Consider the following 26,111-nt stretch of genomic DNA (forward strand, 5'->3'; position numbering starts at 1 on the left):
TATGATTAGAGGTGTCTGTATTTTCATAGGATTTATGCTTCAGACCTAGGAGTGTACGTTGCCTGAAGCTATAAATCAGTTAAGTGGAGGGGATTTTGCAAAACAATAACAAGCATTTGTAATGCAATAGGTCTCACGTTTTCTTGGGTTAGAACTACTGGCATTGTAAATTCATAACTGGACTTTTTCTTGCAGCATAAATTGGTCAACCCTGCCTCATAATGTTGTCTTTTCCTGCCATACAATTCCAGTGGCCCAGCACTTAACTAAAGCACTTCCATGTACCTTCTTTCTCTATCTTAAAACATATACAATTATCATATAAGCCTTTATCTTAAATAAACTTTTTGCATTAGAGTGTAATGCTCAAAACACCATAACAAAATGTCATTTTGGAAGGATCTGAGGGCGAAAGAAAAGCGGGAGTAGTGAGTAAAGATGGAGAGGAAAAGTCGTGTAGTAACTGTGTCAAGGGCCTTGGAGTAAAAAATTTCGGTAGGAAAATAGAACAGTAAATAGAGTTGAGTGAGGTGCCCAGGTCTCTGAGCTTTAATGCCACTGCAACTGTTGCACTATTGATAACTAGGCCTCCTGGGAAAAAGACGGATGTAGCAGAAAAAGAGATGCAAAAGGAAGACAACACACAAAAGGAAAAAAGAGAAAGGGTTGCAAAGAAATGAAAGAAGGGAAAGGAAGAATGAGAAAATGAAAACACAACTTAGAGAAGAAATAGAGCAGGCATGGGAGACAAAAGAAAAAAGGGAAGGAAGCTAGCAAACGAAAGATAAAGAGGAAAAAATGAGAGAAGTGTGAAACGAAAGAGAAAAATGAACATTACAGAAAAAAAAGAGATGGTGAGAGAAACAAGCAGAGAAAGAACCGGGGCATGTATGTACTGATACAGTTCCCACATATAACTTGTGGCTACCGCATACAGACGGGGAAAAGAGGGATTTGTAATAAAACGTGAATTGACAGATAATGATCAGAAACACACCAGAGAAAGGAAGGAAGAAAAATCTTTAAAAAAAAAAGGTGAAAGGACGCATACCGAGACAAAGGAAAGAGCAAATAAAAAAGACAAAAAAAAGAATGAAGGGAGAAAAAATAGTGAAAAATCAAATGCCTGATGAAGAAAAAAGAGAGGAATGAAACAAGGAAAGAAATAACCAATTTTTTGTGAGTTTGAAAGAGGACTTAGGAAGAGGGAAATTTAAAAAAAGGAGAGTAGCAGAAATAAACATTTGAAAGAGAGCAACACTTTTAACGTGTGGATTTTAGGAGCTGGAAAGAGAAAAGTGAGGATGAAAGAAAACAAGAGTAAATGAAAGAATGGAGTGAGACAGGTGAAAGAGACCCTCTTAAATAAAGATGGCAGCTAAGAATAGATTTAATTGGCTCCTGCATGTCCTCAAACAGAAGTCAGAGTGTGGAACAGAGGGGGCACCTCAGAACAGCAGGTGGAGCATTAGCAGAGTTATATGTGAACTCCAGTACAGCAATATTGGGGTGCTTCAGATCAGGATTGAGGGTATAGACAGCGCTGTGTCCCTGCCCAGTGTTGGAATCACAGAAAAGTAGCGGGAGAAGAATGAGAAATGCAGTGCTGTGTAATTCCTGGTATTGGAATAACGGTACACTGCAGGCCAGGGTTGAGGTGCACTGACAGTATTGCATGTGAACTGCAGTACTAGAATAGTAATGGGCACACAAGGTCAGAAGTGAGGTATGTTAATGGAGCTATGTGTGGAACCTAGTACTGGCATGCCAGTGTTGCATAGTATTAGCTTGGAGGTGCCTTGGTGTAGCTGCGAGTAGGGCCCAGCATAGGAGTGGCTTTGCCTCTAAACCACAGAAGCTAGGGGCATGTGTATAAGCCTTAGTACAGAGAAGAAACATGCACTGAATGTTAGAATTGATAGATTCCAGCGGAGCTGTGGTGGTTCCCACCAACAGTGGTGTTGGATGTTAGACCTGAGGTGCACTGGCTGAGCTGTGTTTTGCTCCTTTGGATCCAGTATTGGCTTGGCAATGGGACCGAATATTAGAATTGAGCTGCTGTAATGAAATTGTATGTGAGCGGGGTCCCAATATAGGAAAGGAGGTGACCTCATCGGGGTAGAACTGATGGAGCTGCACCCGAGGTCCCAGTACTGGAATAGCAGTGTGTATTGACTGTAAGAACTGAGGTGCTCTGGCAAACAGCGTGTATGGGGTTCTGGCACAGGCACGGCTAAGGCGCTTGGAGTGTGTGAACTAAGGTGCACTGATGGAGCTGCACCCATGGTCCCAGTACTGGAACATCAGCGTGTACTGACTGTAAGAACTGAGGTGCTCTGGCAGACAGCGTGTGTGGGGTTCTGGCACAGCTGAGGCGCTTGGAGTGTGTGAACTGAGGTGCACTGATGGAACTGCGAGTGAGATCCAAGAATTGAGCAGAAGTGGGCACTGTCTCTATGTATTGCGGAGGCCTGGTAGAGCTGGGTACATAGGCTATAAGCAATTACAAGTGATCCTCCACTCTGGGGATCAAAGGCAGGTACATTTGGTTAAGAAAATCCAAGCCGAGGAAGGGCAGGAGACAGGCAGCTGAGAGAGGGCGCAGAGAGCCCATGAAGACCAGATGTGACCAGGATAGCCTGATGCATAGCCTTGTTTACAGCTAAGCTCAGAGCAAGAATGTTATGCAAATGAAAAGGGAAGTGTCTCTGGACAGGAGCAAGAAACAAAGTAAAAAAAGAAGTCCCCTACCGACCAGATAAACAGGACAAAGCGTAATAATACATCAGGTAGTCTCTGTTCCCACACAGAGGAAGGAGGGACAAAGAGGCATGACTGACCACTACCAAGCAATGATTTTTAAATGACACTGAAACTAAATGAAATAGCTGAAGCCCTACAGAAGAAGTATTCTTAAAAGTATGCAAGAGGTCCTACACTTATGCTTGACCTAAACACATATATTTATGTTTGGGTGATCCTAGTCTCCTACCAGCAAAGTCTCCCTCTTGTGGCCATTTTAGGTAGCTATTCTAGCTATAGTGATTTAATGTAAATACAGCCCTGACTGACCTAAGGGAGGTCAACAATGCTGGGCCCTAAGCATGTGACTTTTTCTAAACACATTTTCGGCAGTAACATTGAACTCCGACTGTCCTAATGTACACACAACATGGGTGTGGTCATAATTAAAAACAGAATACACGTTTTATTTTGAAACATTGTAAAGATAAGATCTGAACGGCAGCCACCTCACAACTCCGGCATGGGGGTCTATTTGCAGGGGCCTGTAGTAAAGAGGTTTCAGAGCCTTGTCGTATATCGGCTCATTTTCAGGCGCCTGGACACTAGGCCCGCATGCTGTCAGACTGCCAGCTGGAGGACGGGACGCCTGGGGGCTCTGGAATGTGTTTATACAGTATCCCGGATCCCCCTTCCGCGCTAGTTTTCTTCAAGTTACAGCGCAGGTGGTAGTGCTGGCACCTAGTGCTAAGTGCTGCCAAGTATATCATCGTAGCTCGAGATCCGTTTCTAGGCCTTTCTAGATAGGTTTGGGTTGATTTGATGGCAGAAACAGAACGCCTGGTGACGGGCTCATCATAAACCTGTGTATTTATTTTACCCTTTGTGATTGGGCCCGAGCGTTGCCTTAATTTTCTGATGATGATACCGCACTAAAACCAGCTTACCTTGTTTCGAAGATAAAACATTTGAGGGAGGGTGTTCTTTTATGAATTGTGACATTAACCCAGTGATGACCGCAGACCACTGGGGAGCTTGTGAGAATATGGATCACAAAGAGGAAGTATCACAAGCAGTGACATCACAGTATTCTAGAAACAGCATCACAGGCGCTAATGCCACTGCATTCTAAAATCAGCGTCCCAGCCAGTGATGTCGCCTCGTTCCAGAAGCAGCATGTCTGCCATTTACGTCGCCGTCCTAGAACGTGTCACAGCTTGTTAGTGACGTCATCTAATTCTAGAAAACAGCATCACAGCCACTGGCTCGGTTTTATTGCATTTTGTAACTCGTACCTTTGTAGCAAAATACAAAAATAAAACAATTGTGTAGCAAATTTTTATACAAGTAATGAGAATGGGTAGAGGGTCTGAATCATACATATAAAATGTTGGGGTAACAATCAGAAATGCTTCATCATGATGGGGGATTGAGGTGAGGAAATAAGTTCTAGGGGGATAGAATTATTGAAAATAAGTTTTATATAAATGCTGCAATACACAAAGTCTCCCAAATATTTTGTGAAATTATGACATAGGAGGCCGTTTTTTGTTTTGTGCAGTTTGGCAAAAGGAGTAAATGATGGGATCCTCATGGGATCCTTATAACACCCTTTTTTGAGTGGCACGATGCATACTTGTCAGACTGGCAGTACACATGAGTAAAATAATGCACAGTTGGAGGTAGCTACTATGTCATTATGGTGTAGATGTACTTTATATTGAAAAGGTATTAGGTGGGTTGCTAATAACTTTGGGGCTTTTTACTGAATATGCGCAAAATTTGGTACTCGCTGGGTTCCCCTAGCCAAGTTTTGACATGCCACGCTTTATGCCAAAGGAGCACGTTTTTGCATTTTAGCTCCCGTCTGAATTTTCATTTTATGCCACAACAAAAATGACAGAATTACATCAGACTTCAAATTAAAGTAGAAATTATTACTCAGAAGTTGTGCTTTTTAGGTCGAGTATAGGAGCGCGCAAAAACTGCTTTTCCGACTTGATAGTATGTATCTGGGCTTTTAACTACGCCCTCCTCATGCCCATCACTATCACTCGTTCATGGGCTTGCCCTTCGAAAATCCTTTATTTTCGTTTGTAAATGCTTTACGTTTGTCCCTCCCTGGGGAGGTTTAGTTACCACCTTGGACATCGCCCCTGTTACAAGCCTAATTGCACTTTTGCCAGTACGTTTGACTGAGAGCGATCTTTTTTTTCCTTTTGTGTGCACCTTCATGCTCATGGCTTGGCGCTGTGAATCAGATTGCTTATGTGAAACTGTATTACTTTTCATTTTCAATTTATGTGGCTAGAAAATTCTGGTTAGGATTTTACAACACTAATAGCTCTAACTCCAGCAAATGCGAGACCCATTGCATTGCAACTGCTTGTTTTTTGTTTGGATTAAATCCATGAAGTCGTTTTTGAGAAACTTGTAGTGTTGTTGAGTGGGCATCAAAAGATTGGTATGTTTGTATGTTTTGTTGGTTGATTTTGCTAGCATAAAGCTTCCAAGTTGACTCATGGTGTAGAGAGATTCGTTTGATTGATGAAGAGCCTGTATTTATTTTTTACACCATCTTCACTTTTCAAGTTTAACAATACTTGTAAACCTGATTTCAGGAAGAAACAAGTATCGGCAAAGCCAATAGGTCTCTCCCATGCAGGAGCTATTGGCTTTGTCAATGTGTTTTAGCCATTTTGTACACCACAGTGGCTTCTGTTCAGCATGCCTAAAAGTTAATGACGTAGAGAGTAGTGTTGTAGAGTAGAATGGCAGAGTGGCATAGAGTGTTGTAGAGTGGAGTGGCATATTGTTGTGTATTGGATTAGCATAGTGTGAAGTTGCACAGAATAGCTTACACTGGAGTGGCATGGAGTAGAGTGGACTGTTGCAGAGTACAGTGGCATAAAATGCTGTGGCGTAGATTACAGTCATGCATAGTACTGTGGAGTGGTATAGAGCTGAGTGATGCAAAGGGCATTGGCACAGCGTAGAGTCAAGTGGCATAGAGTGGTGCTGAGTGATGCAAAGGGCATTGGCACAGCGTAGAGTCAAGTGGCGTAGAGTGGTGCAGAGTAGAGTATCATAGAGTGGTGCAGAGTAGAGTTTAATGTCAGAGTGCAGTGGTGCAGAGGCATAGAGTGAAGTGGCGCAGAGGGGAGTAGTGCACAGTAGAGTGGCACAGTGTTCAGTGGCAGAGTGCAATGTTGCAGAGTACAGTATCAGAGTGCAGTGGCGTAGAGAGGTTATGAGTTTTATTTTACACCTTGCACTGTTTTTAGGAAGAGCCACGAGCACCTTGTCACCACACCCCCTGACATGCCCCAGTGGATGCAGACCTTGAAACTGACCACAAAAGCGCATCTGTGCAGCCTCATTGGAGGTAGCTGCACTGTTTGTTTCCTTGTACGCACTAGAGTGCGCTTTTGGAGGCACCTGGCTCCGCTTGTGCCCTAGGAACGCCATCTTAAGAGGGCCAGCAAGCCCAACACATATTGGACTGTTTCTGATTGTTTTATGCTTTGCTTGTTTTTATTCCTCTGTTCTGTTAGTTTGTTTTTATTTAGCAGTAGTGTCTGTCCGTAAGGGAGCTTACTGCAGATCATGCGGGGTCGCTGCACCCTGGTTCCAAGTTTAATTTTACACCTTGCACTGTTTTTAGGAAGCGCCGCTGCGGACCATGTCATCCCACTCCCTTGACATGCCCCAGTGGATGCAGACCTTGAAATTGATGCAAAACGCGCCAATGCAACGGGGTGTGCCAATGGCACGCCAAAGCAAGCCCGTCCGTGCCTGTCTGTGCTCGGTCCGTGTTTAGCGCCAGCCACTATGCCAGTTTCCCCCTACCTCCCAGTCCTGTGGTGCACTATTCCAGGGATGAGGTGCTCAGCCTGGATACACCAGGGAAGCAATGTAAGGATTCAACTTTATGTTTACACAGTTCTTCAGAGAGTCTCTTCTGCCCCAATTGCAGTATTACAGTATTGGACGGAAAAACTAGGAGCCTGACCACTCCACTCCTTCCAAATGCTCTCATCGAATAGAGACAATTCATTGCACTCTTATTAATGCCTGGTCACTCATCGGGCATGCCTTCGAATTTACAGTGTTTTTTTCCATTGCAGCACTTGGACATTGCCTTCATTATTGAATCTTTGTACATATGTAGCTTCCAACCCAGAACCACGCACTGCAATACCAAATGATTTCTCTATGTTCAGACTAGACTGCATGAACAAACGAGGCAGTGGTCAAGCAGTCATTTATCATAACCGGTCCAAAGGCTCTTTCTCTGGCCTATCCGGCTCCCAAGAGTTAGAAGCACCCTTTTAAAATTCAACTCACTAGTAATTTTTCCTTCAATGGCCTTCTGGTTTTTAGGCCACTTGGCCCCTTGGATGCCTCTACTTTGAAACTCAGTCAACTTTTAAACATCAAAGTCGGCTCCCCAGATTTTGCCATCCTTGGTGATGTTAATGTTTATTTAGAAAACGGCATTAATAAAGATGCCGCTGAGTGCATAGATCTAATGGTCTATCATTGGTCTAGCACTACAGGTCAAAGGACCTAGACATTTCGCCGGCAACCTGTTAGATTGTGTTTTCTCAGACAATCCATGTCTTTCAAGCCTCCCTTCTCTCCCACTAGTTCGTAGTCATGTTCACTCTTCAAATAAAAAATGAATACTACTGTCCCTTCTCAGCTAGAAGCACTCAGACCATCTCGTCCATGGAACACTGTTAAGCCAGACCTACTCAACCAGTTTTTGGTCAAACCTCTCCTAAGCCGCCAAGGGATCCTGATGCGGTTGCAGAAGCCTACCATCATTGGATCAATTCTTCACTTAAACGTCTGGCCCCAGGAAAATACCACAAGTGTTGCACATCTTCACCCTCAGAGCCTTGGTTCATCGAGAAGTTGAGACGTCAAAAAGAGACCTGTGTCCTGTTCATTTTTAAAGTCCTGAATTGTGAATGTCTGTGAGAAATACATCAAGGAGAGCCTTTATTATAGGTGACTGTTTTATTGTTTCAAACCAAGGTGTGTTACATGGGCACTTGTGGTTGTCCATTGGCCCACTGAAATATTAGTTTTAATTAAATTATATCTGTTTGCTGCCACAGTGAATCTTCAGTCTCATTCATAGGGATTTATTTATTAATCTTTAAACTTGTCTTGGGATGTTTTATTGTTGCTCCCCGGGTTTTTATCTGAAATGTTTCCCAACTTCCAGGACACTATTGGAATGTCAAAAATATGGCAAAGATCTTGCACCCTTTCTTCCTCGCTTATATCAGACTGTATGGCAGCTAGAGGGGACCCCGGCTACTTCTCTATATTTTGGCCCTTATGAATGTGGAATACTGTACTCTTTATGTCACCCTATTTACTCATGGGGAGATATCTATGTGATACTACTGCACTTTTTGAATTTGCAGTCAAGGGTCTGACTGTGTTTTTGGACAAAATCAATTGACACCAACTATCTGATTGCCCCCTTACTTAAACGTCATACTCCCCACTGATGCCTCAGTCTTGGTCACTCTCCTTTAAAGACACCTTCCAGATATCTGGGAATCTGGGTGTCTGACTTATTCAGAGCAAGGTCTGCCAGGGCCGGTGAAGTGATCGTCTCTTTGCCACATCAGAGTTCACACCTGTTACCCGGTCCACCCTAATACTTCTACTTTGGCCCTCCGGATCTAACTGGAATATTTGTCGGCCACTCCCAAAATAATGTCTCTTCCAGGAGCTGCCCACTGGGTAATACACTACTACCTGTTATTCCTCCCTTCTGTATCAAAGGGGATTCACACTATCTAGTCTTCCTGTCTGACTGGGAAATCATGTTTCATTTCTGTAACATAACATTGAATTCTGAAAAACAAAAAAAACATAAATCAGGCATGCATTTCCAAACCTTGCCCACCTGTTTGAATAGGCAAGTGTATGCTCACCTGATTTCTGTGTAGTATTCTATTCAACCAGTGCAGGTGGTGCCTCTTTCAGCTGCAGTCCGGGTAAGGGAAGTTGCTCCTGGCTCGGCCACACCAAATGTTGTCCAAAAAGAGAAATGAAGAAGAGACACAATTCTGGTTGGGAATGTAGTATAGGTTTTTATCGAATATCACTGGCAGGATAGATCAACTCTGTGAATGAACTGCACTCAAACTGCAACATAACAGGCAGCGTCTTATATAGACTCAAAACCACAATGAACTCTATTTATCGGTGGCATGCATATTACTTCAAATGCTTGCTTAACATTGTTATCTCGAATAATTTCTGCACTAAGCAATAGTTCTCTGCAAAATATCTAACAACACATTGCAAGAGTGCGACTGTAGTGCACCTGCTATTGATAGATGTTGCTAGCAAGCACAGCGTCTTTTAGTCTCATGCGCTGAAGCACATCAGCATTCCCTCCCTACGTGTTTACTGTTCTGCAAACTACATTCGTTCTCGGAAATGTGTATACAATGTAGCCTATGATTCATGCTGTGACCTGTTTCAGCTATGTTTCTAATTATTTTATCTACTACAACTCGTCTCTCACATCGTGAACAGTTTGGGCCTATGTTTGTCTTTGACCACATACAATTATGCACTTTTTCCTACTGATCCATGCATTAGCAAAGTGGACTTCTCTCTTTTCTATATTTTCTTTGTTGCCATAGAGTGCAGTGGCGCAGAATGGAGTGGCGCAGAGTACAGTGGCATGGAGTAGAGTGGTGTAGAGTGCAATAGCGTCAAGTGGTGCAGAGTGCAGTGGCATCAAGACGTGTGGAGTGATGCAAAGCAGAGTACAGTGGCCTAGAGTGGAGTATTCATGGAGTGGAAGCACACTGCCATGCAGACAACACATTTTCAATTGAAATTACCATTACATTTGCACAGACATGCAGTTTTACTAATAAAACTATGCAGTTCACAGATGCAAATATGTGGAAATTGCATCACCTAGTGTAATGATTTGTTTTGATCATATTAAAGTATTTGTTTCAAAAACACTTCAGAAATACCAACAGATGTGCTTAATTTGTGTTACTGATTCTGTTATATTCTGAAATACATACAAAGTTCATTTAAATGTTGTCATGTGCTAGAAACAATCTCTTTCCTTCTCCCAGTATCCAGCAAGATTGTCACTTGAATCCACTCACTTTGAAATCTGATAAGGAAAAGTAAACAAGCGCCCTCAGAAGACAGCGCCCGACTTTCGACCTCAGTCTTTGAATGCACAGCACCAAGAATTACCAGCCTGTTTACAGAAAGGGAGCACTTGGAAGGATACTGTAATTAAGGTTTTGGCAAGGGCCAAACCTTAGGCATGAACTCAAGCTGGACATCCTAAAACAAATAAAGCCAGCAAATGGAAAGCAAGAAAATGTGAGTTAGAAACCACAAAGCCAATGGCAAGCAATGGGAATAATGCATTCCTAGGTCAGCATTCTTAATGTCTCCAAGATGTCTTAAGCAAACCAACAGCTGTGCTGTCTTGTAGTCTGAGACTTAAATAATGAAAGGTGGAAATTGAAAGTTAATGCCTTGCTAAAACAAAATGAGTGGATGTAGGAAGCTGGCCTGGTGTGTGGTGGGTACCTAAGGTACTTACACCTTCTACCAGGTCCAGGTATCCCCAATTAATGAAATGTAGGCAGTGTCTAGAAGCAAACCTTTCTAGAGATAGCTGTGGATGAGCTTCTAAGGCTTATCTAGGAAACATGCAAAGCTCATGCAATACCACTATAGTCACACAGCACTGACACATGAAAGAATACACTCAGTGTTAAAAAATAAAGGTACTTTTTTATGGTAACACAACACCAAAATGACTATGATGTAATACTCCCTTAGGAGGTAACACACAAGATATATACACTAGCTGTCAGAAATAGGCATAAGAATAGTTAGAAAACAGGGCAAATAGTGTAAAACACAATAGAGAATAGTGGACCTAGGGGGAGCACAAACCATATACTAAAACATGGAATGCAAGAGTGCCACCCCACCCAGTAAGTGGAGAGTGTAGAGGGTTGCTGGGGGTACCAGGAAAGAACAAAGGTAAGTACCACAACACCCCCTAGCAACCAGAAAAGCATGGGTAAATTACCCCAGAACACCCACTTACATGAAAAGAAGAGGATTGCAAAACCCAGAGATGACTGCAAGAAACCAATGGTGGATTCTTGAAGAGAAAGACCTGTGGAAAGAGGGGATGAAGTCCAGAAGACACTGCAGAGTCAAGTGGGGGCAGAAGCCCCTACCCAACAAGATGAGGATTGCAGGAGTTGGTCAACAGTGCAGAAGGAAAGTCAGCACTGCAGCCCTGGAGTTGGAGATGAGTTCCTAGAGGATACAGATGATGTCCCACGCCAGAAGGAAGATTGCAGTCAGGTTTGCATATCCGAATTCCACAAACAAGCCTTGGCGCAGGCAACACTCACACTTGGCTGAAAGTGGTGCCGCTGGGGACCTGCAAGACCCAGGAGGACTCAACCCAAGAGGGGGAGGGGAGTCAGAGGGGACCCTAAGCATCGCAGAGAGCTCACAGAAGCACAGGCAGCACCCACAGGATGGGGACACAGAAGGTGCAAATGGAGCCCACGCAGCACTACGAAAAGAAGTCCCACGTCGCAGGAGAGTCACTCAGAGAGTTGTGCGTTGCAGGAAGGAGTGCTGGGGGCTGGAGCTACATGAAGACTGAAGACCCTTTGGAAGAAGTGCCAACAAGCCTTGGCAGCTGCAAAGGACGCAGTGAACTTGAGTATTGTCCTGCGTGGGAAAGTTAGGGCTTACCTCCACCCAAGTTGGACAGCTGGTAGAGAGGACGTCTGGACCACTTCCGACCACCACCCATGTTGCAGAATCCACGCAGCTCAGCAGGAGAGGGGATCCACACAGCCAGTTGTCACTGCTGTTGGTGCCTGCAGATGCAGGGGAGTGACTCCTTCACTCCAAGGGAGATTCCTTCTTCTTTTTCTTCTTTGAAGATGGGCTGCCCTCAGAGGATGCATGACTGGGGAAATGTTGCAAAAGCTGTAAGGAGCCAGAGAAACAATGTTACAGGCAAAGTCTTTGTCTTTGATGCAGATTGTCGGATCATGGAGAGTCCAGGTGCAGTTTCTGTGGACAGAAGTCTAAATAAGGGATGCAGAGGAATCCTGCCGGAATCTTGCAAGCCAAATCCGAGGAACCACCCAAAGGAGGGACCCTAAATAGCCCTGAAAGGGGAATTGGCCACCTACCTGGGTGACCACCAATTAGGAGAGGGCTCTGACGTCACCTGCCTGACCACTCCGATGCTCCCAGAGTTCCCTGCATACCAGTGGCTTGGGAAGGTTACCCTTCCCAAGCAATGTAACACTTATTTCCAAAGTGAGACGGTGTAACACCCTTCTCCCAAAGGAAATCCTTTGTTCTGCCTTCCTGGGCTTGAGCTGCTCAAGCAACAGGAGGGCAGAAACCTGTCTGTGAGGTGGCAGCAGCTGTGGCTGCCTGGAAAACCTCAGAAGTCTGTGGAAGCAATGCTGGGGTCCTCCAAGGAGCCACCAGAGTGCATGGAATCATACAACCAATACTTGCAAAAGTATTGGGGTATGATTCCAACATGTTTGATACCAAACATGCCTGGTTCGGAGTTACGATTATGTAGCTGGACATAGGTAGTGACCTAGGTCCAATACAAGCATAAAATGGTGTCCCCACACTCACAAAGTCCAGGAAATTGGGTCTGAAGTTTGTGGGGGCACCTCTGCTAGGGCAGGGGTGCCCTCACACACAGGTACATGCACCCTGCCCTCTGGGCTGAGAGGGCCTACCATAGGGGTGACTTATAGTGACCTAGTGCAGTGACCTATAGTGAAAACGGGTGCATGCACCCGGTTCACGTTGACTGTAATGCCAGGCCTGCAGAACCCTTTGCATGGGCTCCCTATGGGTGGCAGAATAACTGCTGCAGCCTATAAGGATCCCCTGGAACCCCAGTGCCCTGGGTACCTAGGTACCATATACTAGAGGCTTACCTGGAGGCACCACTATGCCATTGTGGGATGAATACGGTGTTTTGGGAGAGAAAGCATAATCACTGGGGTCCTGGTGAACACAGTCAAACACACTGACATCAGGCAGAAAAAGGGGGTAACCAAGCCAAGAACAAGGGTACTTTCCTCCATAGATATGTAAAAACGGTTACAAATCAAAACTGAAAACTGTTCCAGTACATTTGAAAAACGATTAAAGGGACAAAATCCAAAAGTGGTGGCAAAAAACGATGCATTGGGGTGTGGCCCAAGTAATTACCCAGGGGCATAACTTCAGGGTGGGTGTTTAAGGTGTCACATTCATTCTTGGCTTGGATGTTGAGTCTGGGGGCCAAAAGCCAGGGTAGCTAGCTCTGTGTTGTTTTTCCTCACCATCCTGATTTCTAGTAGAGGTTTAACATGTACATTCTTTGATCAGGAACTTAAATATGTGCAGTGACCTATGCACCGAAAAAGTAGTGAAAGAACTTACTAAATCTGCACCCATACAAGTACTTCTTTAAAGGGTTCGAATTTACTACTTTTTGGAATTCACAAACTTTGGTAGTAGTAGGCTTGGAAAGTTGCATCAGTCTCAGATTTCCAAGCATACTGGTGGCCCAAAAGGTGTTGGGATGAATGCCAAGAAATAGTCTAACCACTGGCAGTCACTCTGGGTAGCATTCTAACCCATTTTGTATTGCCCAATGTGCCACTATAGACAGAGGCCCACCTAGCGCAGGTCAGTACTGCCCCTCGTTCTAAAGGGAACAGTCCTTTATTCTCATCCCCTATGCTTCTTCAGTTGAGATGTCTCACATCTGAGGTTCGCATGTCCGAATCTCACTAAGCAAAGCAACTGTAATTACCAATGGCTCAGATTAATCCAAGCATTCCATCCATCACTTTGTTGTATTCTCCAGTGCAGCCAAAGGCGACAAGCTTGAGCTTTATCAAAATACCTAATTAAATACAAACAGTAATACAAACTTAAAATGTGAGGGAGGCTATAGAAGGTAACGGGGTGGCAGGGTGTAAAGTTGTAACTCCGATTGCTAGTGTACATGTGTACATCCAATGTTTCTTGATAACTATTACTTGAATCAGCATTTGAAGAGTTGTCTGGTTATTCATTAGAAACAATAAAAATATATAATTACATGATATATCTTGACTGCTGGTTTTTTAAAGAAAAGTCAGACTTGCCTTCAAATAAATATCAGTTCCATTCCAGAAACGACTGCAGATTCATTTCAGCACATAATCCATACCATGGAAGTATGAAAAAGTCTTTCTGTGTCATCGTGAGATGGAACATGATGCAACCAAGTATTAATATCACAGTGACTGTTACATTTCCACTTCTTTAAAAATATTTTTTTCTATAACATGATGACTTTTTATGATCAAGACCTTTTTTGGAGCTCTCTACTCCATTTCAATTTGAAGGCCCCTTTCATGAAGGTGGGTTAAAGGCCTATCTAGATCACAATTTGGAACCATCGCATCCTGGATGAAATGACTGACTAGACTGAGTTAGGTAGAACAGAAAACATGAGACAGGCAGCATTGTTTTATTGGCACACAACATATCAAAACCAGTTTCACAGATCAGATTCAGTGCTCACTCTTACCCCCAAAAGGCCTCTCCAAAGTGATGTGGTGAGAGATAAGCGCTTCTTCTAATAAGATATGTTTGAAAACCAGGTAAACTCTCATGCTTCAGATCCCCAGACCCATAACAATGTGTCAACTGTTCAGATAAGTATCCTTTTTATGTTTTATGTGTTGTATCCAGTAGAATGCCTACTCTCCCCCGGCAGTGTACACACTCTTTGGCAGAACTGTCCCAGGGAGAGGCCAATCGTCACGATTACGTCAATGAGCTGTCAAGGCCACATTGCCTTGGTTAGAAGACGGTGTAAAGACAATTCATTTGTCTTTCAGTGAAATTACTTTGATGCAAGGACGCAGTAGTCTTGTGAACGTTATGAGCAAGAGGGTATCATGTTCTTGTAATAGCTTTCACTCATATTTGCAGAAGTTTTTGAGAATTGGGGGTAGATCAAGCCAGTCGATGGCCAGCCTGTGGACAATGTGCTTCTGTATGATCATTCGACAGAGGGTCTGTAGAGACGGGACTGAAAAAACAGGAGAAAGATAAAAGAACATTAGCAAAGCAACTGTGAGGATGCCCTCAGTAGAACAAAAAAATAAAGGTAAGAATCAAGAACTACGGTGACATTTACAAATTACCAGCCCAAGCAGAAGTGTCACTACGACTATCTACCCAATTAAGCTGAGGGTTAAACATGATATCGGCTATTCCGAAGTGTGGAGCTTGAAATGGGGTAATATGGAACCAGTTAAATATTGCATCCTACGGTATCTGTATTTACTGGGTGTGCTACACCTCCACAAATAACAGGGCTCTCGGGGCTCTTGTAAGAGGCCCTGTGTCTGCAGGCAGCTCCTTATGCTTTATACCACTTCCCATTGGTGTTTACTAAAACAGTACAGTTTTCTTCTTTATCAAATTCAATATGTTTGCAGTGATGTCTGAAGTGTTTTTCAGTAGGTTTTCTTTGTGATTCTTTCTACGATATCATTTTTCACTTTAGTTGGCTCCACCATGAAGATTTCATCCCGACCATTGACGATTTGAATCCCATTTATTTGAAGGTTTTGCATGTCAGAATATTGAGCACAAATATCATGCTACAGAAATATTGTACCCAGAATATCGACGAGGAATATGTTGTCAATGTTACCACAATGTTTGAAACTAACTATTCTGATTCTCTACCAGCTGATGGATCCCACTCCTTACATCAGGACATCACACTTAATTATCAGATATAAAAAACTGTCACATGGTGCCTACTGGGTACTATGGAAATAGGGTATTGTCATTACACCAGGACCCTTGTAGAATATTACATATTACTTCAGGTCATAACACCGCATTAAGGTCCCAGATAAGTTGACAGATGACACATTTGGCATGATTTGCTTCCTGCACTGTCGTACCCACCTTAATGAGGCTAACCTGTGGGACTTTCTAGTGTTCAACTAAGCTTTCAGACGCTCCACTATACCCATGACTGCCATGCTGGTTTTGTAGAAGCCAATCTGCTTTGTTTGCTAACAACGTCAACACACAGAATTTCATGTTCACTACTATTCTCCACCCACCCCTGGAGACCAAGGATGGGTGGATGGATCCAGCACACCTATGTCTGGCAGGTGCAAGCCTGCTCACCCTGACGCATGTGTTCATAGTGAGTTGTTTTACGCCCTAGTTTCCTTCAAGCCAGCATACGTTATTATAGCAGTGTTTCTGTTTGATAGACCCTATGTTTCCAGAGTTCCTGAGCAATTGCCAATCCTTGTTTCCAATAGATTTCAGATACTTTATAATTTACTCCTGGTTCCCTGAACTAGCCCAGGCCTGCATTGCATTTCTTTGGTTTTTAAGCCAGCAGTACTGTAGTGTATCTTTTTTTCTTAAACTTTCACTCTTTCGGTAGTTACCTTTTTCTCCACTTCCTGCCTTGCTTCTTCCTTCCATAACTACACTTTCCAGTGTGCAGCCTTCTTATCCCTACAGCATTGTCTTCAAGTTTCTTAGTGTGGTTTGTATTTGCTTTGTGCCAAGACTTACCATTTACCCTTCTTTACTGTTGAATACTAATCCTCTTTAACTTAGTAGTTGTGTATTTTAGTTTCCAGGCACTTACTAACTTACATGTTCATGTGTGTGTTCCTGTTTGATCGTCATGGTTTGTGGGAAGTCAGTGGAAAAGCTGTCGTCCTAGGTGGTGTTTCTTGTTCACTGTGAGTATTCTCTTTAAGTTACTTTTATAACATCACTAAAGTAAGCAGCCCACTAACCCTGCTTTGCATATATATTCAGTATGTGCGTATTTGTAGTCAGTAACTGTAACAGCAGTTGTGGTGAGGAACTTACTGACCTTCCGTCTTAACTGTGGCAAGTTCCTGAGTGTTTTACCCCACAATCCAACTACTGTTAATGTTGTCATATGTATGTTTTACATGTCCTGGGTGTTAGTTATTCTGGATGTCGAATTGCCTTTTGAGTTGCCTTATGTGATTTGTTGTTCTTGTTTGCTTGTGCAGAGCTTCCCCTTTGGATTCCCTTTCCCCCCTGCCTCCCTGTGCTATCTTGGCCAGCACTGTTACCAATATTTTCTTTCCCTTGCCTACTCTGCCACAAGTTCTTGCCAGAAATCCAGACAATAGAGAGGTGTCCTACATTTCCATTTGAAGATAAGGCTAACATACAAAACAGGAATTTTATCACACTATGGCCTCAGGGTCATATTTCACATGACACATTGGAATAATGCCTCAACGGCAGACAAAATTGGTGTAAGATAAGTACCAGAGTGTCATCAATAGAGGATCATCACATGATGTGTGGCAAGGAACCAACACAATTTATGGGGAAAGCGTTATCATGTGTGTATATATATATATATATTAGATAATGTATAGTGCTAGGTAGCGGCAGTAAATCCGGCACAAAGTTTTTTAAAATTATCATTCACTAATTAAGGAAAATCAACAGTCACAAAGAAATTTGTATTTTTACCCCTAATTTGTAGTTTCGGGCAAAATAAAAACATGCCACAGCACGCTGCCAACCGAATTTGTATGAAAATCCAATATACCAGTCACAAGCTTGTGACAAACAGAACAAGTGCGTGCATTCACATTAAAGTTCATGAGTGGGAAACTTAGACCTGGTGAATGTGCTGGGTGCACCTCGCCCCCCAGCTCAACCACCAGGGCTAAGTGTGCCACCAAGACTTGGGGCCCAGTTCACTGACTCAGACTGTGGAGACCTTGTGCCCTGGTCTGTCAACTGATTATTGTAATTCCCCTGACCCCGTTCCTGGGGACAGGAAGCACGCATGACATCATGGGGAGCGCCTGTTGATGTAGTATTATATTCCTCTCAAATGTTTCTTCAAAACGAACTCTAAACACTACTAACAGTGCAGAGTCCTCAATCTCTTGGCCGTGGCTGTTGCTGTCCATTGACTGTCCAAGTCCCTTGTGTCATCTATTACTCACATACATAGCCCTGCAGCTTCCATGGTTTGTGGACATGTGGCCTGAGGATATACATGGAACACCTCCCCACGTCCTGGTTACTTGGAGATATGCAAGTGTTTTGAGGCTCAGGTCTGGGATTTTCATCCCAAGTGGTGGGTGGATGACCTACCTGTTGTGGTACTGAGGCATCCCTGTTCTCTATGGTACTTTAATCATTCCCTTGTTCTCGGTTGGGTGCTCAAGAGTGTAGATTTCAGCTGGCACCCATTTTGTTGGGGAGCCACTTGATAAACCCAGAGATGTTCCTTGCAACTCACTCTTGCCCTCTCTCTCCTCACTGACCAACGTGCCTTTGTCCCGGGGTTACGTGGGAAGCAGACTTTTAAAGTGGCAAGGTTGCTTCCCCCTTTGTTGATGATTCAGCACCAGCACCTAGTCACCCTCTCAGTTGCCGGACTCTTTTGCTTGTCTATCCTACTGGCTCTCACATTGTTCCACTCTCGGCGGCACTGGCAAGCTTGTTATACCAACAGCAGGCGAGGGATGGTGTCTCCTGCGGCTGTCCTAAACAGGATATCCGCAGGCTCCCAGTGGGTGGTGCTGTGTGGGGTGCGCCGGTCGGCCCCCACGGTTCGCTGGATGATGTCCTCAATGTTCTCTTGCTGCTCTAGTCCTATTCTTATTGTTTTGTTCAGAGTCTTCATCTGCCTTTCAACTCCTCCACTGGCTTCATCCTCCTATGTTTGATTCCTTGGGCTTCCAAGTACTCCCGGAATTCGTGGTTCTAGAATGGTGGGCTGTATTTACTATTCACTATATATGGGAGGCTGAAAATTGCTAAAACTTTATCTAGAGCTCTTCTTGAGTGATCGAAGTTTGTACCTGGGAACAACTCCACTATAGGTAACTTGGAGAATGCATCTGATAGAAAAAGGGTGTGTGGTGCCAATTGGGTAGGGACCCAAAGTCCACGCTGATGTCTGTCCAGGTACCATCGCTGGGATGGTCTGTGGCCTTTCAGTGCTCAGACTGGCTTGACACCAGTGGCATGTCACCACCAGTTCATCCACTGAAATGTCCATGGCTGGGAAGCAGATCTTTTGTCACAACTGGGCTTTGGTTTAGGATGCACATTGTTGGCCAGTGTAGACTGGGTTGAGCATCATCTGTCTCAGTTGTTGCAGGATCATGAGTTGGGGCCCTCGCAGGAGGATGCACTTCTCTGTGATGTATAGCTTGCTCTGCATGTTCTACAGGGTTGTCAAGTCTCGCTGGGAGACGTCACTGATGTGGCTGTGCCTGAGGAAGTCTTCCCACTTGTTTTCTCAAGATGGCTTAATTGCTTTCAGGAGACACATGTCTGCGTATGTCACAACCCTAATGTTGGATAGCATCCAATGTCCGGGATCCAGTTGGCATACTCATCTGCCCAAGCAGTGGGATCGCATTTATTCTCCTGCAATCGACGGAGGTGTGTCGAAAGATAGTCAGCCGGGTTAGTGCATCTCTGTACCTGTATCCAACAGTCATCTGGTATTTCTGGAGATTCCTCTTCTAGATCCATGGTGGGGAGGTGCAGTGCTGTGCCTGCAACTAGAGGTACGAGTAGCTTGTGATCTGTCACTACTTTGAACAGGTGACCTTGGAGGTGGAAATGGCTGCACCAACACTTGATAGCGAGCACCTCTTTCTATATGTAACTGTATAATTTCTCAGTTTCCGTGGGAGCCCTGCTGGTGATTGTGATTGGCACCAGTTCGTCATCTCCGAAATGCTGGAAGAGTACAGCACCTAACTCAATCGGGCTGGCGCCCACCACTAGGTCTGACTCCTTGGTGGGGTTGAAGTACGCTATGACCGGGTTTTGCAGCAGGGCTTCCTTGATGGCTTTGTTCCTCCTCCTGCACCCACATTCAGGCAACAGTGGCTTTTGTGAGGCACCTCTGGAAACCTGCTATGATTGCTAGGTTAGGTATGACTCTCCTGCAGTTTGTGGAGAGACCCTCTCAAAGGAAGCTGCAAACCTCTGCTGGGAAGACAGGGGCTCTAGCTTCTTTGATGTCCACTCCTTTCTCTGGATCAACAAGAATCCTCATTTCAGAGAATATGTAGCCATAAAACTCCTTTTCCTGACTTAGGAAGTTGCACTTCTGTGGATTCTGGGTCAAGCCAGTGTTGCTGATCCGTGGGTGTGCAGCAATGAGTCGATGTTGGAGGACTTCGATGGTGGGGTCATGTACGAGGATGTCATTGCTGATATTGATGACTCCTTCCAGGCCAGCAAAGACCTCCCGGATGGCGTTTTAGAATACCCCCGCTGCAGAGGATATGCCAAAGTTGAGCCTGTGGTAATGGCAGAGCCCCATGTGGGTCGAGAAGATGGTGAGGTAGCATCAGTCTTCATGGAATTACAGCCAGTGATAGCCTGTGTTGAGGTCCAACTCGGATAACCTCCTAAACCTTTTGAGGTCCACAATCAGGTTATCAACAGTCAGGGTGATGTGCTGCTATCTCTTGACTGCCCTGTTGGGTAGTCGCATGTTGACACAGATGTGGCTCTCCCACCTGACTGCTATGGCGTGCTTGTAACTACCATGGGTGTGACTCACAGGATGGGGCCTGCCACCTTCTTGATCACTCCAGCATCTTCCAGCTTCCACAGCTCGCTCTTGACTGCGGGGGACTGGGGGAACGGGAGCAGGGCTAGGGGCTTTCTTGATGTGTCGATGTGGAGGGAGCACAGGGGATCCTTGTAGTACGTCTAGGCCTTTGAAGAGGTAAGAGAAAGCCTGCGTGATCTTCCCAAGGCCCCAGCATTCTACAGCTGATGCAAGGCGAACTTGCGGTATCCACACAGATCCCTCATCTGGGAGCCTGATGAGGCTGTCCCTGGCAAGACATCCTGGAAGGCCCTGCTGAGATAGCTGCACCCTCAGTTTCGATTGGCCTATGGTTAGCTTCTTGCTTTGCTGACAGTTTGTGGAACGCAATTTCCATTTGCTCAGCTCGGTCATTCGAGAGTTTGTGAGAGCGGGTAAGGGGGAGTATTTTGTCAAGAGGCATACCAGTTCGGTGGAGGATCTGGCTCCACAGGACAGCTGACCTGCAGCCTTGGATGAGTTGTGCACCCCCTCGACCTTGTGGGGGTGGGACACTGAGGCACTTGGTGCTGTAAGTGCCGTGTGTGAGGTAGGGAAGGTCTCTTGGCTCAGTCTGTAGGGCGGTGGGTGGAAACTTGTGTGGCACCTGAACGGTCTTTGGAGGGACAAGGTCAGCTTCCTCATCACTAGTGTGCTAGGGTCGCTTCCCAGGCCTCTCGCACTGAAAATAACATAAACAAGGTGCCCAGTTCACTGACTTAAACTTCGGAGTCACACGCGTGCACCTGGCTCTGTCAAATGCTTTATTGTAATGCCCCAGACCCCGCACCCAGGTCAGGATACATGGATGCATCTAAGCATGTGGGATGCGTGTTTAAGATGAGGGCTTTGGGCACCGGCACCTCTTTATTTAGAAATTAAGCACTGCCTTCAACATGTTACAGTGATCTGCCTACTCCAGTACTCTAGCCTTAGACCTCGTTTGTAAATCCATTCTGAGCCAATTAGCCATGAAATGGAGCATAAACAATCAAAGACTCGGAGAAACTCACCTTTTTCAAATACTTGTCAGATCTGTAGTGGGACCATTTCAGATTGCATGGGTGCAATGTGCTCATCATAAATGGATTGTCCACACTCAAAAGGTGCATCAGATAATGAAATCCCTGCAACCCCACAGTGCTTTAGGTGAGGGCATTCAACGTAGGTCTTGAAAGACCGGATCTGGGACCGATTTTCAGACTATGGTTGTAATGTAAATTCAAATTGACAAAACCTATAGGGAATTGATTTAAGTTGTTTTCCCGGAAATATGTCAGTCTTCAGCTTTCTTTTACCAGTTGTGGACGTTTGCCAAAGACCCATTCCAGCTGCAGCAAGCTCCAGAATGCTCTTCAAAAGGCACATGTGTGTTGCTGCTCATACTGACAGCTTGAATAAGGCTTGTCTCTGTGCCATGACCTCTTCTACGCTACTTACACTTTCCCCTTCCATCGTTCCTCATCTTCCCTAGTCTGTGCCAGTGCCTGCCTTGTTCTGCCACATTTTATGGAAGAGCTAAGAGTCGATTACAGGCAGGACATCCATGACAGAGTTTAAATTGCCAGCCGCTGAAGGCTGAGTTTCAGTCATCTGTGCCTCCATCCATAGCATCTCTGGGGTAATGGCTCTGGGTCGTACAAATATTATATTTTGCAAATATATGTTTGATGATATGTGACTCTAGATACACATGCTGTGCATACTCCTGGCATCTAGTGTTGGATCTGGAGTGGTGCAAGTTGTTTTTCTTTGAAGAAGTGTTCTGGGTCACAGGATCGAGTGACTCCTCGTGTTTTAGTGAATATGGGAATCAACTCCTTTGTTAGATTGTTTTCTCTCTCTTGTTGGGGTCGGACGCATGTGTCTTTGTACCTTCTTTTGACTGTATTGTTTCTACTTGTGCTTTTCCACCATATCGATTGCTTTGAATCGTCGGTCTGGGTACTGACCGCACACCCTTCGGGGTGTCTTCACCCAATTCGGACCTACTTTACCACACAGCACCAACGGAAATGCCAATCTGATGGAACGGACTCCATTCTGTTTTTGTCCTCCTGCCATGCTAACTTTATCGACAGCAATCAACATCTGGTGTGCAATCTCTGCCTCTCCCCTGATCATCAAGAGGCTACCTGCGATGCCTGCATATCATTCAGATTGGAGAAGACAATGCGGGCACGAAGGGCACGTTGATTGGAAATTACACACAAGACTCCGGATGACACCCCGACATCTTCGGGGAGGTAATGCACAGGAGGAGCCTGCGCAGAAAGAGCAGGCCCTTTCCATCCAGGACTCCTCCAACATCCAGTTGGATATCGAGAGCCACAAAATCACCTAGGTGCAACCTATGACTACAGTCACCTCTCTTGCTCACCCCAAGACTGTTGAGGCCCCTTCTAGAGATCGCCGTACCACTACTGCCACAAGGCCAGGGTCAGATCCAAAAAACTGAGAGGTTTCTACAGGGGTTCCTTTAGAGGCAACACTAATAAGGGACAAAGTAAGAGCACTGCCTCCTTAGGCTCTTCTCCACTGCAATACAGTGGCTACCTCTATCTCCCCCCGCTCATCCTACACCTGTCGGGGAAGGCTGCAAAATTTTCTTGTGCTCTCGGCCAACATCACCACTGACCAATGTGTCCTCTCCAATATCCAACATGAATATTGTCTGGAGCTCATCACCACTCCTCCTCGCACCCACAGACTATCTCAGGAACACCTCACTCTTCTCAAACAAGAGGGCCAATCCCTTCTTCTCAAAGAGACCATAGAGCCTGTTGCGTTGCAACACCAAGTGTCAGGGTTATACTCTTTATACTTCCTAATTCCCAGAAAGGACAGTTCTCTCTGACTCTTAAACCAATACATCCTTTCAGAGCACTTTCACATGGTAACTCTTCAAGATGTTATTCTGCTTCTACAGCAAGGCGACTTTATGACAGCTCTAGCACTAAATGACACCTAGTTTCATATTCTCATCCACCCTGCACACCGAAAATACCTAAGATGTGTGGTTGTAAGAAAACATCACCAGTTCAAGGTTCTGCCTTTAGGGGATCACCACAGCTCCAAAAGTATTCACAAACTGTTTAGTAGTGGTGGACACACACCTCAGAAGGCAGAACATGTATATCTTCCCTTATCTGAATAACTGACTCTTCAAAGCCACCACCTTACAACAGTGCCAATATCACACCCAGTTGTCAGTGGATCTCCTTCACATACTGGGTTTAATCTGACCTTCTCCAAGTCCCACCTTTAAACTATTCAGGTACAGCTGCATCTGGGAGCCATTCTCAATGCAGAGTTAGGGTTAGCATACTCCAACCAGTGTTCTGAGTTTCGGAGTCCCTCAATTTCAGGAGAATCATACCTACACAGTCAGGACCATTATGAGACAGTTAGGGATGATGACGTCTTGCATTGCCATAGTTACCTATGCCAGACTACACATGCATCCCTTACAGCAGTGTCTGTCTCGTCAATTGTCTCAGTCACATGGTCATCTCGAAGATATAGTATTGCCAGACCACTAGACTCACCGCTCTCTGCAATGATGGAACACCACCAACCTGTTAAAGGTGTGGCCTTTTCTGGACCCTGTGCCTTAGGTCATAGAGACCACTTGTCACAACTCTGTCAGACAATATGAAAGTGGGCTCTCCACCACCACATTCCAGTGGTGGCAGAGTATATCCCTGGGATGGACAGGATGCAGCAACAAGTCCACGAATGGGAACTCCACCCACAAGTCCTTCAACCATACTTTGCAAAGTGGGGAACTCCTCAGATAGACGTTTTTGCACAAGCAAAAAAAACACCAAAAATGCTAAAGCTTAACCTCTAGGGCAAAGTCCATGGATTAACTGGTCGGTGATATTTGCTTATGCTTTTTCTGCCTCTCCCTCTCTTTCCATTTCTTGTTCAGAGGATCAAGCAAACATCTCTCACCGTGATCTTTGTAGCGCTCACTTAGGTGCATCATCCATGGTTCACCACACTTCTGGACCGATCAGTAGTTTCCCACAAGAAGCTTCCCAACAGGCTAGACATTCTCACGCAAAAACAAGGACCGATCAGACACTCTGACCCAAGTCACTCAACGATACGGCGCCTGAGGTCATAGAGTTTGGTTACTTAGGAATGCCAGCGGAATGCATGTACATTCTCAAGGAAGCTCGTAGATCCACAACTAGAGCATGTATGCTGCAAAATTCAAAACGTATTGACCCCATGAAAGCTGCTCTTGAAGAGATCATATGTCATCTGCTCCGTTTGTAAAAAGCAACTTTAGCTTACACTTCCATTCACCTACATCTCACAGGTGTAGCTGCATATCTACAGAACTGACAACATAGGTCTTTGTTCAGTATCCTAGTCATTAGAGCTTTCATGGGAGACATTAAAAAGGTTGTCCACCCATGGTGCCCTGTAGGAAAGTACCATCTTGCCTGGCATGTTAACCCCATTTTCACTGTATGTATGTATTATTTGGCCCCTGTGTCACTGGGATCCTGCTAGGCAGGACCCCAGTGCTCATAGTATGTGCCCTGTATGTGTTCCCTGTGTGGTGCCTAACTGTATCACTGAGAACCAGAACCTCAGTGTTTATGCTCTCTCTGCTTTCTAAATTTGTCACTGCAGGCTAGTGACTAAATTTACCAATTCTCATTGGCACACTGGTACACCCATATAATTCCTTGTATATGGTACTTAGGTACCCAGGGTATTGGGGTTCCAGGAGATCCCTATGGGCTGCAGCATTTCTTTTGCCACCCATAGGAAGCTCAGACAATTCTACACAGGCCTGCCACTGCAGGCTGAGTGAAATAGCGTCAACGTTATTTCACAGCCATTTTTCACTGCACATAAGTAACTTATAAGTCACCTATATGTCTAACCTTCACCTGGTGAAGGTTGGGTGCCAAGTTACTTAGTGTGTGGGCACCCTAGCACTAGCCCAGGTGCCCTCACATCGTTCAGGGCAAATTCCCCGGACTTTGTGAGTGCGGGGACACTATTACAAGCGTGCACTATACATAGGTCACTACCTATGTATAGCGTCACAATGGTAACTCCGAACATGGCCATGTAACATGTCTAAAATCATGGAATTGTCACCCCAATACTATTCTGGTATTGGGGGGACAATTCCATGATCCCCCGGGTCTCTAGCACAGAACCCGGGTGCTGCCAAACTGCCTTTTTGGGGTTTCCACTGCAGCTGCTGCTGCTGCCAACCCCTCAGACAGGATTCTGCCCTCCAGGGGTCCAGGCAGCCCTGGCCCAGGAAGGCAGAACAAAGGATTTAATCTGAGAGAGGGTGTTACACCCTCTCCATTTGGAAATAGGTGTGCAGGGCTGGGGAGGAGTAGCCTCCCCCAGCCTCTGGCAATGCTTTGATGGGCACAGATGGTGCCCATCTCTGCAAAAGCCAGTCTACACCGGTTCAGGGATCCCCCAGCCCTGCTCTGGCGTGAAACTGGACAAAGGAAAGGGGAGTGACCACTCCCCTGACCAGTACCTCCCAGTGGAGGTGCCCAGAGCTCCTCCAATGTGTCCCAGACCTCTGCCATCTTGGAAACAGAGGTGTTGGGGGCACACTGGACTGCTGTGA

The 26,111-nt window shown here is 45.1% G+C and overlaps 1 protein-coding gene across 2 annotated transcripts in view; it reads right to left on the reverse strand.

The window, feature by feature from the left end:
• The window catches only part of NEURL2 (neuralized E3 ubiquitin protein ligase 2), a 67,383-nt gene that overhangs the window by 22,549 nt on the left and 18,723 nt on the right, over positions 1-26,111 (reverse strand). Inside the window, exons 2-3 of one of the 2 annotated variants that reach the window (XR_011205469.1) lie at positions 14,402-14,908; positions 8,703-8,781 (exon numbers count right to left, since the gene is read on the reverse strand). Coding sequence is in view for 1 of the 2 variants with exons in the window: in XM_069243507.1 (XP_069099608.1) it covers positions 14,793-14,908 (116 nt within the window). In the remaining variant the exon portion in view is untranslated. Of the gene's footprint in view, positions 1-8,702; positions 8,782-14,325; positions 14,909-26,111 lie in introns of those variants that run through there. The other variant, XM_069243507.1, reaches the window with a different exon arrangement.

The sequence above is a fragment of the Pleurodeles waltl genome, chromosome 7 (assembly GCF_031143425.1).
Source record: "Pleurodeles waltl isolate 20211129_DDA chromosome 7, aPleWal1.hap1.20221129, whole genome shotgun sequence".
In the NCBI taxonomy this organism is placed as follows: domain Eukaryota; kingdom Metazoa; phylum Chordata; class Amphibia; order Caudata; family Salamandridae; genus Pleurodeles; species Pleurodeles waltl.